The 25,995-nt window shown below is 47.3% G+C and overlaps 1 protein-coding gene across 1 annotated transcript in view; it reads left to right on the forward strand.

Moving 5' to 3' along the window:
• Positions 1 to 4,156: 4,156 nt before the first annotated feature.
• Positions 4,157 to 25,995, forward strand: part of LOC133351366 (tryptophan 5-hydroxylase 1-like) — a 28,350-nt gene continuing 6,511 nt past the window's right edge. The window contains exons 1-10 of the mRNA XM_061566509.1: positions 4,157 to 4,437; positions 8,597 to 8,740; positions 10,163 to 10,352; positions 13,127 to 13,227; positions 14,515 to 14,582; positions 17,297 to 17,493; positions 18,993 to 19,128; positions 20,279 to 20,405; positions 24,264 to 24,359; positions 25,538 to 25,671. Of these exons, the coding sequence (XP_061422493.1) occupies positions 4,348 to 4,437; positions 8,597 to 8,740; positions 10,163 to 10,352; positions 13,127 to 13,227; positions 14,515 to 14,582; positions 17,297 to 17,493; positions 18,993 to 19,128; positions 20,279 to 20,405; positions 24,264 to 24,359; positions 25,538 to 25,671 (1,283 nt within the window). The 5' untranslated portion in view covers positions 4,157 to 4,347. The remainder of the gene's footprint in view (positions 4,438 to 8,596; positions 8,741 to 10,162; positions 10,353 to 13,126; positions 13,228 to 14,514; positions 14,583 to 17,296; positions 17,494 to 18,992; positions 19,129 to 20,278; positions 20,406 to 24,263; positions 24,360 to 25,537; positions 25,672 to 25,995) is intronic.

Raw genomic sequence — 25,995 nt, forward strand, 5'->3', positions numbered from 1 at the left:
GCGACCGCAGTGTTGTTGCGTCCCGTGTCTCTGACTCCGGTAGGGGTACCGCCGACAGTGACCGAGCAAACACTCCACCTGTACGATCCCAAAATGTCACGTGGGAATTGACGGGTCAAGAAAATGCTCCAACCCCCACTTTATTGGCCGACATCGCGCACTCGTTCACACGTGATCGGCGATCTGGCCTAGCCGGTGGCACTTTTGCCACCTGTTTTCAAAGGTTCACGGTTCGAATCCGGCTGGCTGCCCTGATTATCACTGCGGGCGCAACAACTGCAGTAAATTGTGATAATTTCGACTTGTGATGTGTCGCCGCGCGCTATTTGTTTACTCTCGGAGAGAGAGAGGGAGAAAGCGACTCAGAGGTGCAGGGAACTGCAGCTGAGCAGGAGACCACCAGCCATGTGGTGGTGAGCTGGTGCCGTCTGCTTCACAGTGGGACGTTAAAGATCCCCTGGCATTATTTTCACGGGTTGGCCTCAGTGCGGTCAAAATGACGTTTATAAAATTACCCGCAAGTTACTCAATTGGAATAATACCAACGTAGAAGTAAGAAAGAAGAGGACCTGACGACGCAGGCAGTGATGAGAAGGAAAGTGGCACTATTTGGGCACATATGTAGGATGGGCAACAACAAGAACATTAAAAGTCAATCTTGATTTGAAGCTTTCGTGAATGCAGGAATCCATACTCTTTGGTTCTTTCGGTAAAGTCACGTGGGAAAACTTTTCCACCTGTTGACGGACGCTTGTGTTACGCCCGAAACGTCGTGATCTATTTTATTTTATACCTACGTGACTTTACCGAAAGAACCAAAGAGTATACAAATTAAAAGTGTATTATTGTTCGGAAAAATGAGAGGAACTGGAAAGAGAGAACGGCTTTGACGACGACATCAGGGATTGGTGCCATAAAGATGCAGCACTTCTTGAGCATATTGGCACGAGACAGAGCAAAGTGGAAACAAAGGACGACATGTGCAGTGGACACCGACGAGCTATCTGCCCTGTGGATCGTGACGAGGACGACGACTCGTACCGCGGTCTCTTTGAGTTCTCGCCCGGAGAGGCGCAACGAACTTAGCGGTGCCACTGCGCTCCTTGTGAGGCCCGACGTTTTGTGGCAGGGTTTGAGGGTCGGTTTGAGGATCGTTGTCGATGTCATCGAGCGCCTGTGACACGCTCCAAACCCGCAAAGCTGTGACGTGGCCCCAACAGGTGACAGGGCAGCAACTGGGTTCCTCAATTGGCTGCGTGGGGTTTAAAAATATATATTTTTTTGTTATTTGTACAAGTACAAATTACATACAAAACACGCATTCGGGAATTGACTGAACACAAAATAATCGCGCACAAAGGCAGCAGGCAAATAGTCTCTGCTTAACACGGAGGTTTTTGCCACCAATGTTATCCATTATATTCTCCGCCCCTCATAGAAACACCCACGTCGCACGCCTTATATTTGTTGTTGTTATAATGACTACGCTCGTTTATCTAGGAGAGTCACATCGAGTCTCAATGTCGTCCTCCTCTTTGAATGGCGGTCGTGCTGTGACGGTTCCACCTGAAGACGGAAGCTTGTGTTGCCTCCGAAACGTCGTGATTTTTATTTTAATTTTATTTTACTTTTATTAATTTAAATTACATTTTTTACCTACGTGACTTTACCGAAAAACCCTAAGAATATGAGTCTCAAGACTGTTTTCCAGGAGGGTCCTGTCAAGTTATGCAGGAGGCATCGATGATGACTGCTATGTGTTCTCCTCATTAATTATATCATCATTATTTTCCGATTCCTGCAAAATAGGACCACGTTCAACGGCAACGGCAAATGTCCCCCTCCTCTTTGAATGGCGTCACGGGAAAATGTGACGTCGCACTTGAATCAGAGGGCGCATATCCAGAATCAGAACATTTATTTATACTGGAGGAATCCGATGAACTATAAAGGTATTTTTCTTTCACAGATGTCCAGTAGCGGCGGGCAAGAACGCTACAACAACAAATAGTACAAAAAACACGATATCAGTGCAAAGTACAAGAAAGGTAAACAAACCACCCAAACGCATACAGATAAAATTAAACCATCCCCATCCGACGAAGCGTAGCCCACTGAGGTATTAACTTATTTTTCAGAAGCGAACTGGCCACAAATGATAGCTCAACAAAGTGGCCCATCGTTTGGACATTTATAGCACCAAAATAATCTAAATAATCTTCATGCATGCTTTCTAGATGTGGAGGGAAAAACGGAGGACCCTGGAGATGAAATCCACGCGACCACATGGACAAACGTGCGAACTCGCTCGTTATCATTTTAGTTTGTAATCCTTGACATATTCGCGCAATCTGGATAAATAGGTGCCGTAGATATAACTGCTCGACCAGAGCGTTCGCTGGTGCGGCAAGAACCACACAGTTAGTTTCAAAAACAATGTAGATATTATTCTTATCAACAGCGTATATTCTTAGGTTTTTTCGGTAAAGTCAGTATTATTATTTTTATTTATTTTTATTTTACTTTTATACATTTTTATTTTTATTTTTTACCTACGTGACTTTACCGAAAAAACCTAAGAGTATGTATGAATCCTTGCAGTCACGAAAGCTTCAAATCTAGAATCATCAGCGTATGTTTGTGTCCATGTTTTGCCACAAGTACGTGCGGTTAATGCAAAAGTTATCTGTTCGGTGTTTGAACATCTTAACACCTTTTGTTTTGTCAGAAAGGGTAAAATCCTATTCTTATATTCTCACAGGTTAACCTTTAGAGCCCCCCCCTCCCCCGCACTCAAAGTGGAGCGCGTTACAGCCACCAACGTTGCGCGCGCTGCGTTGTTCAAAATCGGTCGACGGTCATTGTCCTGTTGTAGACCCCTCCACCTCATCCGCGTATTCCAACCACCCTCTTCGTGCAACCGTCGTCAGCCGGCCGAAACACTGCCCACGCTCGCCGGCACCCGATTCCATTCTGCTCTCGCTCGACGGATATGCGCTCCGTTGTCTCTGCGAGCTGATTATCTCCTGGTTAAAAAAAAAAGTCTAAATCCTTGGCAGTAAAACTGTTGAAGGAAGGCAGGTTGTGGTAAAATTAAACAACGTTACATTGGGAAAATATATAACAGGTGATGTCTCGGGGCAACGGACCTTCTCCATATGTCTGTCAATATCTAACGCCGTGTACTCGACGCAAAACGCAAGCATTATTTATGTAAAGCTCTGTGGTGGTAAGTTTTTGGGCATCTATTGAACGGGCTCTGCATACATTCCATGCGAAAATAGCGTGGGAGCATTTCGCTTCGCATCAAATCGAAGCGACGTCTTGCTCAAACGAGCATTGAGCTCGTGCCCTACTTGCTTTTTACAGCTCTGCGTGAGTGGTGGAAATTCCACATGCCTGTGGTGGGGACAAGTCTATTCCATACTACATACATTGATCACTATCCCCACAGTGCTACTTGTCAGCCTGGACGTGAACTCGTCAACCTTCTTATAGCGATCCGCTTTGTTGCTGAGCCACTGGGAAAATACAACCACCGCGGAGATGGAGTGACCGAATCAGTTTGTGTGCGGGACTGAGGTGGGTTGTGGCATCGCAGCACCACGGGACGACGTGGCAGTTGCGCTGGAAGTATTTAATCCAGCGGTGGAGAGACATTGGCTGATGATGAGACAACGATCAGAGTGACTCGACAAGACTAAGATCTTTACAAACGGCCCGTTATTAAAATCGGAAGACTTCCAAATATAAATCCTGACGCATTCATCCCAGCGACAGTCATCCAAAACGCCAGAATTATCCCATTCCCCAACTGTTGACCATGACTCCATAATTTCCAAAACGAAGTTACGCGTAACCATTAACTCTTCGTAAAACATGTTTCCGAAACGTGCGTAATGTGCCTTTCGAGCGTCATTCCCTACGTCAATCTCTTTTTTTTTTTATCCCCGGAGTCTTTTGATGGTTTTTCACGTTTAGGGGGAGGAGGAGGGTGGTGTGTGGGTGGTAGTTTGGGGGGGGGGGGGAGATGGAGGGGTGCGTCAGGGTGGGTGGGTGGGGAGCCCAGTGCGTGCGGACGGATCAACCCTTCAGCTCGGCGTCTCGCCGTATAAATGCGAGACACCGAGCGCCAACGCAGACCCACCGACGGCCTGATCCATCCACCGCAACGAGCCTCTCCCACTCCTGCAACGCTCCGAGCGAAAGGCGCGAATTTTTGGTTCTTCAGTCTTCACGTTAAAACACCCCACGTATCTTATCTTCGCGTGCCGTTTTTGTGCTCGATCGCGTACGTGCATACGTACAGATATATACGCTGATCACCAGAGCGGCAAAACCAGGGCGATGTACTCTAACAAATACGATGGGCCCAAACGGGGAAGGTCTTTTGACTCGGTCAACACTAACTTTGACGAGAAACAACTCCACAACGAGGTACGTATCACGATTCACCAGCAGCGTGGATGCTCACGTTCTCAGTGCGCCGTAGGGCTGGCTTACAATTGTTGACGTACACTCATATTCGCAGTGGTGCTTTGTGCCGGATGTGCTGTGCCGTGAACGTGATGTAAAATGCCGCGCTGAATTGGCCCAAAGTTAAGTTTGCTGTTACGTGCGCGGCTTGCTTCATGGTTAATACCTCTTGGTCTTCAAGGGAATAGCGATCAATGTATCCTTGTCAGGAATCGCTGTTGCCTCACTCCCAGGCTTTACTGCGAGGTCAAGCAGTCGTGTAATGTCGACGCAGACGTTAACGCACTGCCGTTGTATTAAATTATACAGACGCTTATTCAGTTAGCCAGACGTTATTTACATTTGGCATGCCCACCATTTGACTTAAATTGAAGTCAGCAATTGCGTGGCTATTTAATAAAAAGAACGATCGACTATTTATTAAAGTTTTGTGGTTTTGTGTTCAACTGCTGAGCCACTACAATGCACATACTAAAACCAAAATACCACTGGGAAATCACCATCTTACTTTTATTATCAGATATATCTTTGCATTTGCAGAGTTGAATGCTTTTGCCCAGTGCCCCATGCACTGCGCTATGAACCCAGTCGCCTGAGTTCAAGTCCCAGCCACGGTTGACATCAGTGGCGAGTGACATCAGCACTAAGTCCGGGTCCCCGTTTTACTAACCTGCACTAACCAGCGTGGTTAAGTATGGTCAAACGACACCCATGAACGACAAAGTTTAGTTCGTCCTTCTCTACTCTTAGGTTTTTTTCGGTAAAGTGACGTAGGTAAAAAGAATAATAATAATAATAAAAATAAAATAATAAATGAAAATAACTAAATTAAATTACTTCTCTCTTTAGCGGATTGACAACGTGATTTAAATTGTAATTGTTTTTTTAATTATAATTCATAACAGCGAATTGAGATGTGCTCGATATACATGCAAATTATTATCAAACATATGCAGCATTTGATAATACTGCGTGAAGAAATGTTGGTGTAATTTGGCAACAGCAAACTAAATCTAATTCAATTGTGGTGTTGAAGTTGAATATTTGACCATGCTTGTGTGTTTATAACATAACCTACAGGGGTTCTAAATCTAAAACTACGTAATGAAATAATACTAATTAGACCATGTGCTACTCATGATCTATTCAACAACAGTAATTTATTCCTGAATCAACAGCTAAAGCCGCCCGATATTACCTTGAACGACGAAGAACGACGGTAACAGCTCGCGGTCCATCGCGTGTTGTTTCAGTCACAATGACAGCGGTAAATCACAACCCACGGGCAATATTTTATAAACACCGTGAGGTTTTACCGGCGTGAGATCTTATTCACGCTTGCACGTGGTCACACGTAAAGTGCTCACTGTGTGCATGCGTGTGCGTGCGCGCATTTGTAATCGTTTTATGCGGGGAGCGGTAGGGTAGTAGTAGCGGTGAGCGCGCTGCACTGGCGAACCCGACGACCCGAGTTCGATTCCCGCTCAAGGCCACCAACACCGGCGACGATTATCTGAATCGGTTCTGGGCCTTCCCTAGGTCGACTCGGCCTCAAATGAGTACTTGGTGCCGTGTATGAACATCGCCACTGTGCCGTGTCAGCCTTCATAGGTGGTCGCGAACAGCACTTGCCCCAACAGTCCGGTGACGGCTAGACGGGGGATCTTTGTCGTTGTGTCTAATCGTCTTATTAGACTTAACTCTATTAGTGACGCTGCGTCCATCTCGATATTACGCGTTCGGTGGCTTGCTCGTCGCTCTTCATAACAACGCTGTTTAACTGGGACGCACCAGCAACTAACATTTGGCATCGGTACATGGACGATCGCACCAGATGTATGTATGTTGAACTTTTTTGGCCAAAGGTGCTAATCGGAGGTTCCAGGGGAAAGGACAGCAAACTAAAATGTTATATTGTACGTCCATCAAATTGGCTGTAGGGTCAATCCATCCGATTGGACGTGGGTATTCAATAACCCATATGTTGCATGCAGATGATACATAGACACACAGACACACACACACACCGTGTAAAACATAAAGGCCACCCAGATGTCATACTGGTTAAATCGGATAAAGATTTGTACAAACGCATACGCAGCTTCGGCACGCGTGCCAGGAACACAATCTGGGTTGATCGCTTAATGCTGCACAAAAAAAAAACGCGTAATAAAATAATGACACGGTCTCAACAAATGTAGCGCCCCCCCCCCCACTTCATGGCGAGGGCCCCCCTCTTACTGGACCCTTGCGCAATGCGCACAGCGATGGTGGCAAGTGGGGCCCCCCGCAATTATTGCACGGCGAGATGCGTTGGCGCGGTTGCGATTTCCGGAAATCTAATCCGATTGCGTCCGTTTCTGGAAGAATACGACGCGGACACACGGGATTGGCTTATTAATGACCATCAGGGCATTAGTGTCAATTATGATTTCGACGCGGCCAAGCCGAACGTGAACACGAGCGCGTTGCTGCATTCCGGCGTGCGGGTCCTTGTGATGGGTCGCGTCGGCCTTTTTCTGCTGAGAGACGTCGATGCCTCTGACGTGCGCTTTTTGAGGGGTCAGTGGACGGACTGCGTCCCTATGAAGGTGGGTTTAGGCAAGGAAGCTATACGAGGAGAAGAGTGTGCCCGATACCGCAAAAAAACACAACGTTGATGTAAACACACGTATATTATTTCACTAAACGCACGCACGCTAGATTGGATTTTAAGTCTACAGGTCAAGATTCCCACCAATTTCACGTGAGGTTTTGATGCCAATTACTTAGTCGTCATGCACACAACCTGCCTATATCATTCCTGCAGAAACAATATGTGTGTTCGTGGTGTGTAGAATACATTCTAGCCACCCTTTTTAGGCTTCTAGATCTTTCACTGGACACTGTTGTGGACACTACCCGCTTCGCGATACAATGAAAAGAACGTTTTCATTTATCGACAGAGGATGCGCTCTTTCCTGCGTGACCTTTGACCCAGCAAATTTCTGTCCTAAATCTAGGTTGCAAATGAGTGCGTTATCTCACGGAATAATCGTGCTTAATGGACACCAAACATGTTGGCAGCGATTGCGATCCAGCCACTCTGCACACAATTCCCCATTCCCATCAGTTTATCTCTGTATGTTTAGTTGTTTACCATTAAACGCATTTGTTAAATGTACCATTGCCTAATTGTGATCAAAACAAAATATAATTTTGAATGCCGGATGTTTATTATGGGCATGGGGAAATAACTGCCGGGGACTGGAGATTGAGATGTCCAACAGATGAAATGGTAATTAACTGCGGTATTACCGGCGCGTTTGATAATTACAGAATCTGGCCCAAAGCTCAGTAAACCTCCGCTAAACCACCACAACAAGACACGACCCACGTGTGCGGGGAAGGTGACTGTCTACGAAGGGACTCATCAGTGTGCTACTCTAGGTTATCGAATTAAAAGAGCAATGATGAACACACGTCTTTCAGTGCATTAATATTCGCGTGATGTCTTCTTGGTTCTTTCGGTAAGTCACGTAGAAGGGAAGTAATAAAATAATAAAAATAAAACATAATAAAATAATTCTCACGACGTTTCGGCCACCACGCAAGCAGCCGTCCTCAGGTGAAAACCAGGTCTGTCGAGGCGACAGCGTCTGAAGACAGACCTGGTTTTCACCTGAGGACGGCTGCTTGCGTTGTGGCCGAAACGTCGTGAGCATTATTTGATTATGTTTTATTTATATTATTTTATTACTTCCCTTCTACGTGACTTTACCGAAAGAACCAAGAAGATGAATCCCTGCAGTCACGAAAGCTTTAAATCGAAAAATTCACGTGATGATCATGCAAATCTCGACACGAATCAATAACATTGTGCCGATTCTCTAAAGGACATTGCCAATCGGCCATCTGCCAAGCAAGCAATCACAACTCACCAATTAAATAGATGTTGTCCACACTCCAGGTTGGGCCACGCGATTTCGTTTCTGTAGATTTTTGAGCGCGTCGCTCATTCTGATCTTTTGATCATGTCGCAACGCGCGAAGGGCAAGCGCGATGGAGGAGGTGGCCACGGTACACGAGTCCACGTCGTTCCCCTTAACCCGTTGGTCTCTCTCTGTCTCTCTGCTCACAGTTGAACAAATCTGCCTACGGGCGGCAGAAGGAGGACAACAAGGAGAGCTGGGCCAACGGCTCCGGCGAGAGGGGCCGCGCTGCCGTCGTCTTCTCGCTCAAGAACGACATCGGCGGACTCGTCAAGGCCCTCAAACTCTTTCAGGTGCGGGCAGCTGCGTGCGACAGCCCACGGCCAGTCGTAGCAGCCCCGGGGTTTCGTTTGCGGGAAACAACACGGTCCGTCCCGCGTGTCCTTTTTTTATTTTTTGGTTCAAGAACCCAACGTACAAACATCCATGAGGGTAATTGTCCATCCTGTGTTTTTTATTTTACATATATTTTTTATTTTTGTCTTTTTTTTCATTCAACAACCCAACTTACAAACATTAATGAGGGAAACTGTCCTGCGTTTTTTTTAATTGTTCAAGAAGCCAATTTACAAACATCCATGAGGGATATTGTCCATCCTGCGTTTTTTTAAAAATATATTTTTGTTAATTAAAAACCCAATTTACAAATATCCATGAGGGAAACTGTCCATCCTGCGTATTTTATTTTCTATATATTTTTTTATTCTATACTTTTTTTAAATTCAAGAACCCAACTTACAAACATCCGCGAGAGAAACTGTCCATCCCGCGTGTTCAACAAGTGCTTTATACACCACGGCAAGTCAGCCAGGGTCAAGAGGGCCTGTTCACGCTGGCTGTGAGGATGGGGATAAGGATTCACGCTCGCAGGGCGCCCAAATGCCTCGGCATCTCAAAAGCGCCTTATGTCCCGACATCTCATGTCAACCGTTACAGTGCCCTGCAGCAGTTTAGCCAAGGGGGGTAGGGGGGGGGACCCCAGTGGGAGCCGTTCCCAGCTCGGGACAAGGTGTGTGCAGCACAGGCCTGTAACTGGGTATAGTCTGCCAGTAGGGGGGGATACGGCTACGCAGTTCGGTCGGTTCTCCCAATGAAAGTAATTTGGGGGTCATTTTTTAAATCTGGCTCTTGACACTTGGCGCGCATGGCTGCCTATTTTTAGAGCAGCATTACGGGATCTTGAACGTCCACCGTGAAGCCGACGGTATTTTTTTGGGGTTAATGCACTCGCAGCATTAACCAGGGTGGCCGCGTGGTTCGTAACCACGAACCTCTGCAATAAGGACGACCACTCCTCGGCCGTGCCACCAACCACCTCGTGGCCGAGACAGTGGCGGAGTGGCCATGGCACACGTCATTTACACAAATCGCAGTCTCCATGAATTGACCAACCGGCCAGTACCAAACGGCCTATCTTGACCCTGCTGCAGAGGCAGTCCACACGAGGGCCACGTCGCCTTTGGGCAGAGCTACAGAAATTGACCTCATCCCGACCCCGCCACAAACGTCGCGCGATGCCCACCTCAAAAAATAAAACGAACAAAAATCACCATCAAACATTGTCGCAGAACCCAGACACCGGTTGGCATACGATATGCACGCATGCACGTGCGCTGAACTTCTTTCGCACCGTCACATAGCCAAGCCGCGGCATTCAGCGGTGCGGCAGCATTTGAGCGATTGACTCACTCGGCGGCCGTCGGCACTCCGTGCAGGAGAAACACGTCAACCTGATGCACATCGAGTCGCGCAAGTCGAAGCGACGCAACTCGGAGTTCGAGATCTTCGTGGACTGCGACAGCAACCGCGAGCAGCTGGGGGAGCTCATGCAGCTGCTGCGCTCGCACGCGTGCAACATCGTGTCCATGTCGGGACCCGCGAACCACTGCGACGTGGGGCCTCAAGGTGCGTCACAGCCACACACGCGGGGGCCTGGCTCTAGCCGCGTGTGTCACGTGTGCCACGTGCTCAACGTGTGTCACGTGTGCAACGTGTGTCACGTGTGCCACGTGCTCAACGTGTGTCACGTGCGCAACCTGCGTCACGTGTGCCACGTGCTCAACGTGTACCACGTGCTCAACGTGTGTCACGTGTGCCACGTGCTCAACGTGTGCCACGTGCTCAACGTGTGTCAGGTGTGCCACTTGCTCAACGTGTGCCACGTGCGCAACCTGCGTCACGTGTGCCACGTGCTCAACGTGTGTCACGTGTGCCACGTGCTCAACGTGTGCCACGTGCTCAACGTGTGTCACGTGTGCCACGTGTTCAACGTGTGTCACGTGCGCAACCTGCGTCACGTGCGCAACGTGTGTCACGTGTGCCACGTGCGCCACCTGTGTCACGTGTGCCACGTGCGTCACGTGCGCAACGTGCGTCACGTGTGCCACGTGCGCCACCTGTGTCACGTGCGCAACGTGTGTCACGTGTGCCACGTGCGCCACCTGTGTCACGTGCGCCACCTGTCACGCGTGCCACGTGCGTCACGTGCGCAACCTGCGTCACGTGTGCAACGTGTGCAACAAGGGCTCGCACGTGCTTAGAGGCATCGCAAAGAGCGTGCGTGTGTGTGTGTGTTCGTCTGTCTGTTGTTGTCGCACTCAGTGTTCGTGTTCTCTGTGTCTCTCATACGCCGCGCGTCTCTCGGTGTCAACATCTCTCCACGTTTGTGTGTCTGTGTGTCTATTTCTCTTCATGTTTCTGTGTGTCTCTCTGCATCTATTTGCGTCACTTGCTCCTGTCTCTGTCTGTTTTCTATGTCTCTCTGTGTAACGTCTCTCTTTTCAGTTATGTCCCCTCTCCATGTCTCTGTGTGTGTTCGTTTCTCCGAATGTCTGTCTCACTTCATATCTATCTCTGTACATTCGCAAGTGTCCCGTGCACTTTGCTCGTTACTGTTCTTAAGTCACACGTTGCTGCTAAAGGCTGGACCAAATGAATCCTCTTTCTAGTGCAATCGGTTTGCGAGGTTCTATCCTGTAAGTGCCCAACCTCTTTGCATCCATAGCTACGGTAGCGATGTGTACCAGCTACCTCGAGGGGGAACAGGCTTGTGCTGGTGCAAACGGCTCAGCGGTGACATCCATGGTGCTACTTTACCACCTGTCCCAGCCATAGTTTGGCACTTATCCCCACTATCCTCAGTTACTCTCTGTTGAGAATTGCCTGAGCAGGTGTCTACCCAACTAAAGCCAGCTCTGCAATACACAAGTGTGTACATATATAAAGATAAAGACAAAGATCCCCCCCATCCTGTATAGCCTTCAACAGACTGTTGGGGCAAGTGCTGTTAGCGAGCACCAATGAAGGCTTGCACGGCACGGGTGGCCAACACCACGCTTGGCCCCCTTTGTCTCCCGCAGCGATGATGTTTACACACCGCACCAGGCACTTATTTGGGGCTTATTCAACTTAGGGGAGTTTCAGGACTGGTTCAAATAATTGCCACTGGTGTTGGTCGCGAGTGGAAATCAAACTCGGGTCAGTGAGTTGGTAGCGGAGTGCGCTAAACCGCTACACTGACACTCCCACAGGTAAACACACACACGCACAGTTTTTAAGGGAGCGCTACGTGGTCATTATTAAATTCAATATCAAAGGGCTCGGTTTAGCAGCGATTAGTGGGATTACAGCGCTCGACTATCACTGATTGATTGCGCGCGATAAACGGCCCCCTTCATTACCCCTAACCGGGAGCTCCTGAGATAACGGATAAACGAATGTAAATGTTGCAGAAGCCACATTTCATCTGGACATGCTGTGCAGGGAATTTATTGTCCGTGTGGATAGAACCACCGTTTACACAAATTGGGGTCATGCTTTGCCACTGTGCGGACTCAATATTGATAGTTGAACAGGGTTTCCTCGTATCCAATCGTAGACAAGTATAAATTCGCCCTCTCCAAGTAATTTGCGGTTTGATTTATGGTTTGAATATTTGTAAACTGCTTACTGCTATCTCATTGGTGTTGTGTCTGAATTGTTCTGTCCCATTTGTGCCGTTTTTTTCGTTCTCACCGAAATGTAACATCAGCACACAATCGTGCATACCATTCGCATAAATACAACATAATTAAGAATTATATGTAACTTAATGAATTAATTCTACTTCATTGATTAATTTTACTTCGCACAGTTTTACGTGTGTATCATGAGCATAATAATAATATATTTTAGTTGATGAATCCATGTGTCAATGCATGCCTAATATCCAGTTGCGTGTTTTATATGCATACAAATGTACGTAGTTAATCGGATAAATATTCGATCAGTTAACATCTCGCAATGGTAGCGTGATGTTAACTACCTTGCCTGGTATACAGTAGGGACGTGGGTTCGATTCCGACCCTGAATCTTTATATTTGGAGTTTGTGTGTTCTCCCCGTGGTCACGTGGCTTTTTTTTTATCAGGGTCCTCCGGGTTTTCGCTCCACATTTAGAAACATGCCTTTAGAGAAATTGCCTGCTACACATTTCCACACGTGATAAGCCACTTCTTTGAGCTGCCATTTGTGGCCAGGTTGTTTCTGAAAAAAGAGCTATGTAGCTCAGTTGGCCTTACCTGCTAAAATAAAAAAATGTGTTTAGTTTGTAGTTTCGACTGTAAAACCCACGCGCTAGCTTGACCTGCTTGTTTTTTTCCGACGCTTTTGCTGTTTGTGACTGCACATTCTGTCCTCCAGATCTTGATGGCGTGCCCTGGTTCCCAAAGAAGATTTCTGACCTCGATCATTCGTCAAACAAAGTGCTCATGTACGGAGCTGATCTGGATGCCGATCACCCGGTAATAAGCGCTCGGCCCTTGCAATCAAGATGCCCACCAGCTGAACGCGTGCCCGCCTGCCCGTGCGCCTGCCTGTCTGTCTGTCTGCCCATGTGGTGCACACCGAGACGTGGCACAATTCCATTAATCTGGAGCATTGTGAGGCTGGGCTGACCATATGCTGAGCAGATGGGGATGTTAGATTGCGTTGGCTGCATAGGGTTTTATGAGTTTTATGAGAGTAAATGAGTTTTAGGTGTTGGTAGTACCCTTCCAACATGCTAATGATGTGTTGTTTGTGAGATGTGTGACTGTGGCTGGTTTGTGCCAGTTGATTGAATGCTTTTATTAACTGTGTTTTTACCAGATGTGAATTGAGCTACGTCGTAGTGGGACCATTTAGTTCATTATTTGTAGTTTGGGACTATCACATCAATAATAATAATAATCAACCCCGTGCCATTCCACTGGTGGATGAAGGCCTCCCCACATCATGTGAGTCGTGGGGGTTGATTGATGATGCTTCACCGCACCAGGTGAGGTGTTGTGGTGAAGCATAAGGAGGCCCTCACTGCTTCAGATACTGCTCGACACCGGCGTTCGCCAGGCTTCAGAGCGCGGCGGCGCTAACCACTGCGCCACCGCTCGCAAGCGCCGTTGTGTCTTGGTAGATCGCAAGCTGAGTTAAATGTATAAATCAAATATGCACGTGATTTCACTGATCAGCAGATTAGTCATTTTACGTAATTACGCTGCTAAGGCGTGCGAAGCTCCACTGATTTGGGTCAGCATTTAAACATCTCTTAACGAGCCTGCCTGACAGCTCGCTATGTTTGAACAATCTACAAGTGCGACTTGACAGTGCACACCTGCAATCCAGCACATCGTAGGTGATAGTTGCTGGTTCATGCAGAGCTGAGACACTCACCTGTAGGGCATTGAGGTCGGTTGTAGAGTTCGGAAGAGCAAGCAGGCTGCTGACCAATAAGCTTGGATTTTTTTTAAAAAACGTAATCCCCTTGTAAGTGTGAGTAACCTCCGGGCCCCTCTGGTTTCATCTCTCATTTGAACTAAATGCTCAATGAGGAATTAGACACACATTAAAAAGAGTATTGGGGCTTAGCCGAGGTCCTTCTGGCTAAAGGATCTAATTCTCATTGGCAGTAAAGCGATGATGATATCACTTCCTCAACCCCTTAATCACTTTACTCAAATTGACATTTACACGAATGGGCATTTCTAAGTGAATGGCATCAGTGCAAAGTGTTAGAGCGATGCATTTACAACCCTTTATTTGTGTGCACACAGGGCTTCAAGGACAACGTCTATCGCAAGAGAAGGAAGCATTTCGCGGACATTGCACTTAACTACAAGCAGTAAGTGCTTTGTAATAGCATTACAATACAAGGGCTGCCCATACGCGGGATGTTTCGTTTTTCACGCGAAATCCGAAACGCTTCCGCCAACGCGCCACCGAGCTGCGAGTTCAGATAGCAGCAAAGCGACGGGCGCTCGCCGCGAATTGATCGGCGGGCTCGAGGCGAGGGCTGTCCACCTCTTATCAGCACCGCTGCCGGCATCGTGCGGCGCACACAATGGGGACAGTTGCGGGTTCAGCGTCCCACATCGGCCGTGGGCCAGGGAAGAATTCACTGCCGGGCGGAATGGTGGCAAATGTTTAGGGATGGCAGCGTCTGCATATGGCAATTAAGTGTAGATTGTGTGAATGCGCACTTGTAAAATAATAGTATTCACTTTTATTGGCGGTTTAAAGATGTTGGTACAACTCGAGGTTTGCCATCTCGGGTGGTTATCAACAATTCAAACGTTTGGTCTGGGCCCATGGACTCATATTTTGTCAGGCTGGGGTACGGCAGGGTCAATGGGTCTATCGCCCTCCCATGGAGTTCACTCCTGATCCACTCCCGACCCATGGGGCTAGATGTTGTCCTGTAAATGGCAGTATAGTGAGTAGGAAGTATAGAATATGATTACAATCTCATTATGCATTGTTGTGGAGCAGAAGCAGAAAATGTATTTTCGCTGGAAGAATCTGATGAGCTATCAAGCTCTTTTTTTGAAGATGTCCAATTGGGGCCGGTCAGATCATTACAACAACAAAAATATTAAAAAAAACACGATAGGAGTGCCAAGTATTGTAAAGGTAAACAAATGAACCTTATGGCAGTACCATAGTACGAGAGCCGTGATGCTGTCCTGTTTAGTCTGTTGATGGTCGGCGATGCGGCAATCGACTCATCTCGACGAGCTGTACACGATGCACCACTACGGTGCGTACGAGCGTTCAGGGTTTCAGCGCAATCGTCCTCGCTGTGTTTCGACATCGCGGAGTGGCACTGATTTCGGATTGATTGGTACCCCAGTCGCAGAGTTAAGTTCACCCCTGGGAAAAAACGTGTCCCAGAAATCAAATATTTAATTGCCTCGGCCCATTTTGTATTATTTGGTACCCCGGGGTACGGCCATAAGGATCACGTAATGAAAAAATATATACAAACGGAACTAAACTTTTTTTTTATCTTACCAGGTAAAGCCCACTGAGCTCGAAGCTGATTTTTTCAGAAGCGACCTGGTCACGCGGAAATTTATAGCAGCAAAATAAAATCTCAATAATCTAGACCAGGGGTCTGCAACCTGCGGCTTCCGATGCCGCGTGTGGCTCTTTAAGGACTCCTTTGTGACCGTGATTTATTAAGGAACCCGCCGTCATTATAGAGGTTTTGTTTTTTACCGCATTCTAAACAAATGGATATTCTTGTTATTTCGGTTGCCGACCACTGATCTAGATGCATGTTCCTAAATGTGGAGGGAAAAACCGGAGGACCCAGAGAAGAAATCCAGCATTATTTGTCATTTTAACAAATAGACTTTCTTCTGTCTCTCAATATCAAGATACAATTGTTTTCAGCCCATCTTTGTTTCATTTTCAATAATTATCCACAACCGCGCATAATGAGTTTTCATACAAATATTGATTTTTTTCCATACAAATATTGATCATGGCTCTATTGTAAAGAAGGAGTGCCCTTGACAATAACATAATTGTCTCTCTTAACACAGCCTGACTGCTCATGAGACCCTCGGAAGGTCAAAACCGGTTCAAAGACTGCTTGTTTTAAAAACACGTTTGCTTACTTAAACACACAACGTCTAGATGGCCAAGAGGACTGACAATCTAAGACATGTATTTAAATGTGGAGAGACGGCAGGACGTCTATTTGTTTGTATATAATAGAGAGCGCCTCCCATCGGAAAATATTCAAGTCGATGATTGGCCCAACATCCCATCTGAAAATTGACCATCTTTATAGAAATCATATCTCCCTCGGAATGTGCCCTCCGATTTAATGAAATTGAATAATCAACGTCGTCACATCGTCAAAGTGCCCCTGGGTTTGAACGTAATCTTGTAATCATTTGGGAGGTGTATGTGTACCCTTTAAGCAGTTATTATTTTTAGATTTTATCTTATCTAGATGGAATTATTTCACTGATCTTTCATATCTCACTGTTTTTCATCATTGCTTACGTACAAATTATCTGCTGTACTCATTCACCATGATTTATTTCACAGTAATTTTTTTCCTTCGGGCTTAGATCCTCTTGCGATGTATATCATCGGTTCAAAGCATCTGAACACTCATTTTTTGAAGTTGCAAAATTGAGACCCATATTCTTAAAGATAAAGGTGCAGCCCTGCAATTACTCACTCATGCCACTGTTGGCTGAAGGGCCTCCGCTAGAGAGAGGTCTAGAGAGCCCTGCTAGATGGAATTTGACCTACTCTTCCATGCTGGTCAGACCTCTTGGAAGTTGGTGGGAGTGCCCAGATTTTAACCCCACCACCAGCTACCGGCCGATTGACCAATGTGGTGAACCCGTTTATACCGTTTCAATTGCTGTACCCAGAGGTCAAACCGGCGAACTTTGCATTGCAAATCCAGCGTGCTAACTCTTTAAACCACGGCAGCATCCCTGATCTGTTGGTGATGATGATGATGATGGTGGTAGATTTACGTGAAACGCAATCCACAATGGCCGTGTGTTTTTTTCGCTGTCGTCGTTGCAGCGGCGAGCCGATCCCTCGCATCGAGTACACGGAGGAGGAGGTGCGGACCTGGGCGACCGTGTTCCGTGAGCTCACGAAGCTCTACCCGACTCACGCCTGCCGCGAGTACCTCAAGAACCTGCCGCTGCTCACGAAGCATTGCGGCTACCGTGACGACAACATCCCGCAGCTGGAGGACGTGTCCCGCTTTCTGAAGGGTACGCGGCTGTTCGGCCGTCGCGAGCTCCTTTCGTGTCACCGACTCTTCTCTTTTGATTTTGAATCGTTTTCATTGAATTTTCAACACGAGCCCGAAACAGGGGCGCGAAACGCGCGACCGTCGGGGAGGGAGGCACGGAGACTCTACGGACAGAAGTCCCGAACTCAGTGCCCCTGGGTTTAGAGGAGATGAGAAATCGGGGCCTGCGAGCGGGGTACGCGTACCGTTTGTCACCGACGCTTAATTGGTGGCCAGTCATTTTTGTTGGTCAGTAATTGAAAGCAGGCAATCGGATTTACTGTGAGCGACGTGCAACCGGCAACGGCGTCGGGCAGGCGTGGCCAAACCCCCGGTGGAGCCTCACCTGCCTTCCGGACAGTTCTCGTGCCGCCGTGCCGATAGATGGATTTGCAGATTAATGTGTAGGTCTTCAAGAGAGCTTCATGCCTGGGGCACTCATCCCTGGCAGGAGAGCCAAACATGACTACTCCCTGGGCAGCTCCCGCAGATGTCCATAGCTGTCAACTCAAACGGTTTACCCGTATTCTTGTGCAGGGAAATTGAGTTTTCAGGTCCATACGGCGTACAGCCGTTTCAATACGGACAACACGTTTTTGTGTGTATTTGTTTGCGTTTTTCCCTTGCGATGGGACTTTGTAGGACGAACGTTGATATTTATAAGGGCACGGGGTGACCAATAAGGTCTGAATTGGTCTGAAATAAGGTAGGCAGTGATAAGGAGATGACAGGTATGGATGTCTGAATTCCAAACCGCACAGTGAGCCAGCGTGAACCATCTGATGGCGTGACCACCCCCACGTTTGCCGACCGTTGCCTTTGACGATTACCGGCGAGCGTGTCCGTGACCTTTGCAGTTCCTTAATTGGCAAGTTAATTGGCAGGTTGGTGCTGGGGTTAGAGTGTGAGAAGTCTCGGTTAAGGGGTTTGACTCAGTCAATCTTGTTTGAGGTTATAGAGCGAGTGCCACTTTGTGAAATGTCAACGGTTTTTGAGCCTCCCCTCGGTAGACTCAGCCTCAAACGAGTACGTGGCGCGGTGTCTAATCAATGCTACAAGGGAGACAAAGGCGGCCGAGCGTGGTGCTGGCCACCCACCCCCTCGTGTGCCATGCTGGCCTTCATAGGTGCTCGCTAACAGCATGCAGGAGGCCATCGGATTCAATGCCGACCCTGACGCCTGCTGTATATTTTGAGTTTGCACGTTCTCCCCGTGGTCGCAATAGATTTTTCTTTGGGTCCTTTGGTTTTTCTAGAAACATGCGTTTAGATTATTTGGCTGCTATACATTTTCACATGTTAAGCCAGTTCATTGAGCTGTACATATGTGGCCAGGTTACTTCTGAAAAAGAGGTATACAGTTCAGTCGGCCTTACCTGGTAAAAAATAAAATAAATTGTTTCAATAGTTTACTTGTCCTGAGAGTCCGTTAAGGCTATGCGGTGCAATATTTGTCTTTTCCTCTTTTGTGTGAACACAGAGCGCTCTGGGTTCACTATCCGGCCGGTGGCCGGGTATCTGTCTCCGCGGGATTTCCTGGCCGGGCTGGCATTCCGCGTGTTTCACTGCACGCAGTACGTGCGCCACAGCTCCGATCCGCTCTACACCCCGGAGCCGTGAGTCATGCTCGTGTCCGATTCGGGAATGTTGTCATCGATCGTCGCCCCCCGAGGTTCAATAAAAACAACCGGAACATGTCGTCAGAAGAAGAATGAGAAGGGAAAAAAGGGAAGAGCTACATGAACAGTAATGTCCTGGGAAGACTTTCAGATTTCCTACCGCAAAAAAAACAGAGGTGAAATCTGTCAATGGTGAGAGAGAGAAACCTATGAAGGCAGAATAATTTAGCGCAGGTCGGATTAATTGTGCCTGTCAGTCACATTTACTCAAATTTATTTTGATGGTGCCTGAGATAAGAACCACAGTGCACTTGTTCAGGACATGCTGATGGTTTATTTTTACATAATGCACCAAGGCCGAGTGCTTTTCACATGTTTTTGCGAGTAATTTGAAACTAAAAGCAAGGACATTCCTGGAAATACCAGGACACGTGGCAACCCTAATAGGGCGTCTACACACAATGACAAAGATCCCTCGTATAGCCTTAACAGACTGTTGGGGCAAGTACTGTTAGCTAGCACCTATGAAGGCCGGCAATGTTTACACACCACACCAGATACTCATTTGAGGCTGAGTCGACCTAGGGGAGGCCCAATATCGTTTCAGATAATCATCATCGATGTTTGCGGCCTTGAACCGGAATTGACCTCGGCTAGCCGGGTTCATTGCGTTGCGCGCTAACCGCCACATTAACGCTCCCCCACACACAAACAAAGACAAAGATCCCCCATGTAGCCTTAACAGACTGTAGGGGCAAGTGCTGTTAGCGAGCACCTATGAAAGCCGTGGAATGGTACACGAGGGGGTGGGTGGCCAGCACCACGCCCGACCGCCTTTGTCTCCCAAGTGGCAATGTTTACACACTGCACCAGGTACTCATTTGAGGCTGAGTCGACCTAGGGGAGGCCCGGGACCGGTTCAGATAATCGTCACTGGTGTTGGCCGTGAGCGGGAATTGAACCCGGGTCGCCGGGTTCATAGCGCAGCGCGCTAACCACTACACTACCGCTCCCCACTACACACAAACGCTCACACACACACACATAAACACTATATACTCATATGTGCGAACGTGTAGACCCGTTGTGTATCTCCGCTCGTGCATTCCTCAATGCCAACGATGGCGCCGCGTGTCTCGCTCGCCAGGGACACGTGCCACGAGCTGCTGGGCCACGTGCCACTGCTGGCTGAGCCGAGCTTCGCGCAGTTCTCCCAGGAGATCGGCCTCGCCTCGCTCGGTGCCTCGGACGAAGCCGTGCAGAAGCTTGCCACGGTAATGGCTGTCAATGCTCCACTGCCCAGCACCAGCAGCAGCACCAGTGGCACCAGCAGCGGCAGCTATAGTGTTTTTCGATTTAAAGCTTTCGTGACTGCAGGGATTCATCTTCTTGGTTCCATCGGTAAAGTCACGTAGAAGGGAAATAATAAAATAAAAAATAAAAAACATAATAAAATAATTCTCACGACGTTTCAGCCACAACGCAAGCAGCCGTCCTCAGGTGAAGACAGGTCAGACGCTGTCTTTCCGACAGACCTGTTCTTCACCTGAGGACGGCTGCTTGCGTTGTGGCCGAAACGTAGTGAGAATTATTTTATTATGTTTTATTTTTTTTTATTTTATTATTTCCCTTCTTCGTGACTTTACCGAAAAAAACAAGAAAAAGCTATAGTATTGTTGACGAAATTGAGTGAGACAAATATAGTATTCACCGACAAAGCGTTTTATATTTTTTTGAGCGGACGAAAATGATCGAGAACGACGATGAATGTGACGAGGAAGTCGAACTCGTGATGATACATCCATTCGGATGTAGCAAGAGCTGAAATAGCTACTATTCTTAAGAATGCTAAGAAACCCACTAGTAACATCAGCAAAAACGAACGCTCTGAACTCGCGGACCTAAAAAAGAGAGATGATATAGTCATCCTCTCAGCAGACAAGGGCAATGCCACGGTCATCATGGATAAAGAATCATACAACAACAAAATCCTGGACCTTCTTAATGATGGGAGTTACTCCAAAATTAAAAACGATCCTACTAAAAGCCTAACGACGAAAACCAACAGTATCATCACGAGTTCGACTTCCCTAATCGAACCAAGCAAACGTCCCTCTCTAAAACCATCGGCGGCTAGACCTCCCAGACTCTATGGTCTTCCCAAAATCCACAAGGAAGGCACCCCGCTACGACCCATCGTGTCGACGATAAACTCTCCTACGTACAAACTAGCCCGTTTTCTATCAGATACTCTGCTCCCCTTCACAGGCAAGACCTCTTCGGCAGTACTCAACTCAACCCAATTGGTCTCTATGGTTAAGGACATGGTACTATCTCCTGATGACATCCTCGTCAGCTTTGATGTAGTATCTTTGTTTACCAAAGTCCCAGTACCGGACACCCTAACAATAATTGAAGACTTAGTCCAACATGGATTGAATTCTGATGTACCTGCTCTGGTTAGGCATTGTCTCACCAACACCTATTTTACCTGGAATGGCACCTTCTACAAACAGAATGAGGGTACCCCTATGGGCTCCCCCTTGTCACCAGTTATAGCCAACATGTTCATGGAAAAGTTTGAATCAGACGCCATCCAGACATCCACCCTGCGTCCTTCCTTGTGGAAGAGGTATGTGGACGACACTTTCGTCATCTGGCCACATGGCCTCCCAGCACTGAACCACTTCTTGGACCACATCAATTCTAGACACCCATCCATCAGATTCACCATGGAATTGGAGAAAGACGGTAAACTACCATTCTTGGATATTCTGTTTGAGAGGAGGCCTGACGTATCCTTGGGACATTCTGTCTACAGGAAAGCCACCCACACAGATTCCTACTTGAAACCGGATTCCCACCACCACCCATCTCAAAAGAATTCTCTCATCAAAACGCTATACCACAGAGCCCATGGCATTTCTGACCAACACCACCTGACCGGTGAATTAAGACATGTACATCGGGCCCTCAGGATGAACGGATACTGTGACCGTACTATCCGCCAAGCTGTCTCTCCCACCACACAGAAGCAGCCACATGAAACTCCGACCAAAACTATCACGTTACCATACATAGCAGGCGTGACCAAAAAGATCTCCAAAATTCTAAACAAACATAAGATCCAAGTCCGATTCACTACAGTGCATAAAATCCGTGATCTGATTCCATCTGTGAAGGATGCTGTTCCTGACTTACAGTATCCTGGAATCTACAAATTGAGTTGCATTTGTGGTGATTGCTACATTGGAGAAACAAAACGCCATGTTGCTGATCGTGTCCGCGAGCACAAGTCAGATCTGAAACACGGCAGAACTAATTCTTCGGCCGTTGCCGATCATTGCTACAACTCAGTGGGCTCTCATGAAATTGTCTTTTCCGAGACCAAGGTTCTCTGCAAACCTCCTGGCTACCATCAAAGGTTTGTACACGAAGCCATACAAATATACAAACACAGACATAATTTCAACCGTGAGGATGGGTACAAACTTAGTAATCATTGGAAAGATGTTATTAACCACGCAAAAAAGACTTAATTACACTTTTTTGACCATCTTATCTGACAGACACTAGTTTACTTTACTTTACCGAGTGTTAACTTCCCCAGTGTTTAACAGTAATCTCTTCATTGTTTAGCCAGCATTGGTATAAACATACGCATTTTCTTTTCTTTTCTATCATGTGTATCAGACCCCCCCCTCCCCCCTCTCTGCCCAATGCGTTGGCGTGGGCAGCAGTGTGTCGCTTGCGCACAATAGCTTCCACGCCGTCGCCCACCTTTTTGTTGGCCCTTCTCTCCCGATACTTTTCCATTCATTGGCTACCACATTCTGATGAGCCCCTCCCCCCCCTCTCCTCCCCCCCCTCAACTCGCTTTTAAGGGATTACATCTTGAATCCTTGCCTCACTTGATGCAGCTGATCTGGCTGTGACTGTCCCACCTGATGACGGAGACTTGTGTTGCCTCCGAAACGTCGTGATCTTTATTTTAATTTTATTATTTTTATTAATTTTGATGTTTTACCTACGTGACTTTACCGAAAACACCTAAGAATATGATTCCTTGCAGTCACGAAAGCTTCAAGTCTAGAAGCACGTGCATATTTGTTTTATGTACATTATATTAAATCAATCGTTTTTATTACCTGTCAATATCGCCGTCCACTAAGTAGGCATCGGTGCACATTACAGAAGAATGGGGTAATTTATGACGAATCTATATGCTGTGTGTTTCGAGGAAGTTTGTGAATTTGCTTTAATTATGGTGGTGGTGATTTGGGTGGTAGTGGTGGTCACGATAATGACAATGGCTGTAGTTGTGGTGGTGATGATACATTTGGCATTCACTCACTATTCTAACGACCACTCGTTTATGGTTTATGTTTCCAGAAATTAACCTCTAAATTTGTTTCAATCTATGCTTAAGAAAATAATTTTCAAAAAATCCTTCCTGTGGATGGTAACATTAACTCATGATTGCTTGTCTCGACGGAGGTGCTGTGGCACAACAGTGCTTAGCACACCACACTATGATCCCAGCAACCTAAGTTTGATTCCAGTCCACAGCCAACTCCAGTGGCGAGCCAATATCTGAACTTATCCGAATCGTCCCCTCACCAACCCGCACTGACGGGAGTGTTGAAGTACGGTCAACCAACCTGACACGGGTGTCGGACGGTCTCCATCCAGCAGTGGAATGACAAAAGGGCTGCGATTGATTTGTTATTGTAATGACCGACAGATGACCCCAAGCCACGTGCAGCCTCATGGCTATCTAAAAATAAACAATGGTCTCCGATTGGTCGGCAGGCAGACTTTTAAGGGATTGGTGAATAGGGGGATTGAACGGGAAAACAGAAAGGATCCGTGAAAGGACAGGGATTGGCTAGAGGTAAAATAGGAAGAAGAAGGTTCGAGAAAGGGGGCTGAGGGATGTATAAGGGGAGAGCACGAGGAGTGGGGATGCTCGGAGGAAGATACAAGCAGGAAGTCTAGGACCAAGCCTCGGGTCCCTCATTGTGAAAGTCGTTAGTAGGATTCCTTATTGTGTAACACTTCAAATAAAAGTGGCCCTTCTCGTTACTTTGTCGTCGGAGTCATGACATTCGCTTTCCCTGCGCGCTCTGCAGTGTTACTTCTTCACTGTGGAGTTTGGGCTCTGCAAACAAGATGGCCAGCTGAGAGCCTACGGGGCTGGCCTGCTCTCCTCCATCAGCGAGCTGAAGGTACGCTCGCAACTTCTTCGGCGCCGCGCTAAACCACCCGCATCCGCCACTGTTCTGGAATATGCGCCGTACAAGACGCAATGATTAATGGGTCAACTGTGCACTTGCCGAACGCCCTCATCATTCTCACAATCTCGTCGTTGACCGCTCCTCCGTGAGGCTTGCGTCACAGCTCACCCCGCTGTGCTCTCTGGGTGCACCGCTTTAAAGCAATGCCTCGTTTAACGCGGTAGATGCGTTCCTGAAAAGTTCTGCATTCAGTGAAAATCCACGTACTGTAAACTCAGCCTGCCGGGACAAAGAAATGCGATCAGGGTATGCTGCCGCGTACTGTATCATTCCACGTACTGTTATCATTCCACGTACTGTTATCATTCCACGTACTGTTATCATTCCACGTACTGTTATCATTCCACGTACTGTATCATTCCACGTACTGTATCATTCCACGTTCTGTATCATTCCGCGTTCTGTATCATTCCACGTTCTGTATCATTCCGCGTTCTGTATCATTCCACGTACTGTATCATTCCACGTACTGTATCATTCCACGTACTGTATAATTCCACGTACTGTATCATTCCGCGTTCTGTATCATTCCACGTTCTGTATCATTCCGCGTTCTGTATCATTCCACGTACTGTATCATTCCACGTTCTGTATCATTCCGCGTTCTGTATCATTCCACGTACTGTATCATTCCGCGTTCTGTATAATTCCACGTACTGTATCATTCCACGTACTGTATCATTCCACGTACTGTATAATTCCACGTACTGTATCATTCCGCGTTCTGTATAATTCCACGTACTGTATCATTCCACGTACTGTATCATTCCGCGTTCTGTATCATTCCACGTACTGTATCATTCCACGTTCTGTATCATTCCGCGTTCTGTATCATTCCACGTACTGTATCATTCCGCGTTCTGTATAATTCCACGTACTGTATCATTCCACGTACTGTATCATTCCGCGTACTGTATAATTCCACGTAATGTATCATTCCGCGTACTATATTGTACCGCTCAGCCGTGCAGCTCAAGAAAGTCGTTCAAAATTATTACGGGCGCGCTCCGCGTTATAACGGGCACTTCCGGAGTTGTGAGAAAAGCGTCACGTTGTGTGAACACCGCGCGTTAAGCGAGGCCTCAGCCGCACCCACGTGCTTCTTCCAGCACGCGCTGTCCGAGAATGCAAAGGTGAAGGGCTTCGACCCGAAGGTGACGTGCAAGCAGGAGTGTCTCATCACCACCTTCCAGGACATCTACTTCGTCTCCGAGAGCTTTGAGGAGGCAAAGGAAAAAATGAGGTGAGAAGAAGCGTGCCATCTTTGCCACTGGGGCCACGCGACATTGTGAGGATGATGTGTTAACAGTCTAGTAGATATTCTTGGTTCTTTCGGTAAAGTCACGTAGAAGGGAAGTAATAAAATAATAAAAATAAAACATAAAATAATTCTCACGACGTTTCGGCCACAACGCAAGCAGCCGTCCTCAGGTGAAGACCAGGTCTGTTGGGGAGACAGGTCTTCACCTGAGGACGGCTGCTTGCGTTGTGGCCGAAACGTCGTGAGAATTATTTTATGTTTATTTTTATTATTTTCTTACTTCCCTTCTACGTGACTTTACCGAAA

Source organism: Lethenteron reissneri, chromosome 37 (genome assembly GCF_015708825.2).
Source record: "Lethenteron reissneri isolate LAM-NWPU_2019-01 chromosome 37, ASM1570882v1, whole genome shotgun sequence".
Classification (NCBI taxonomy): Eukaryota; Metazoa; Chordata; class Hyperoartia; order Petromyzontiformes; family Petromyzontidae; genus Lethenteron; species Lethenteron reissneri.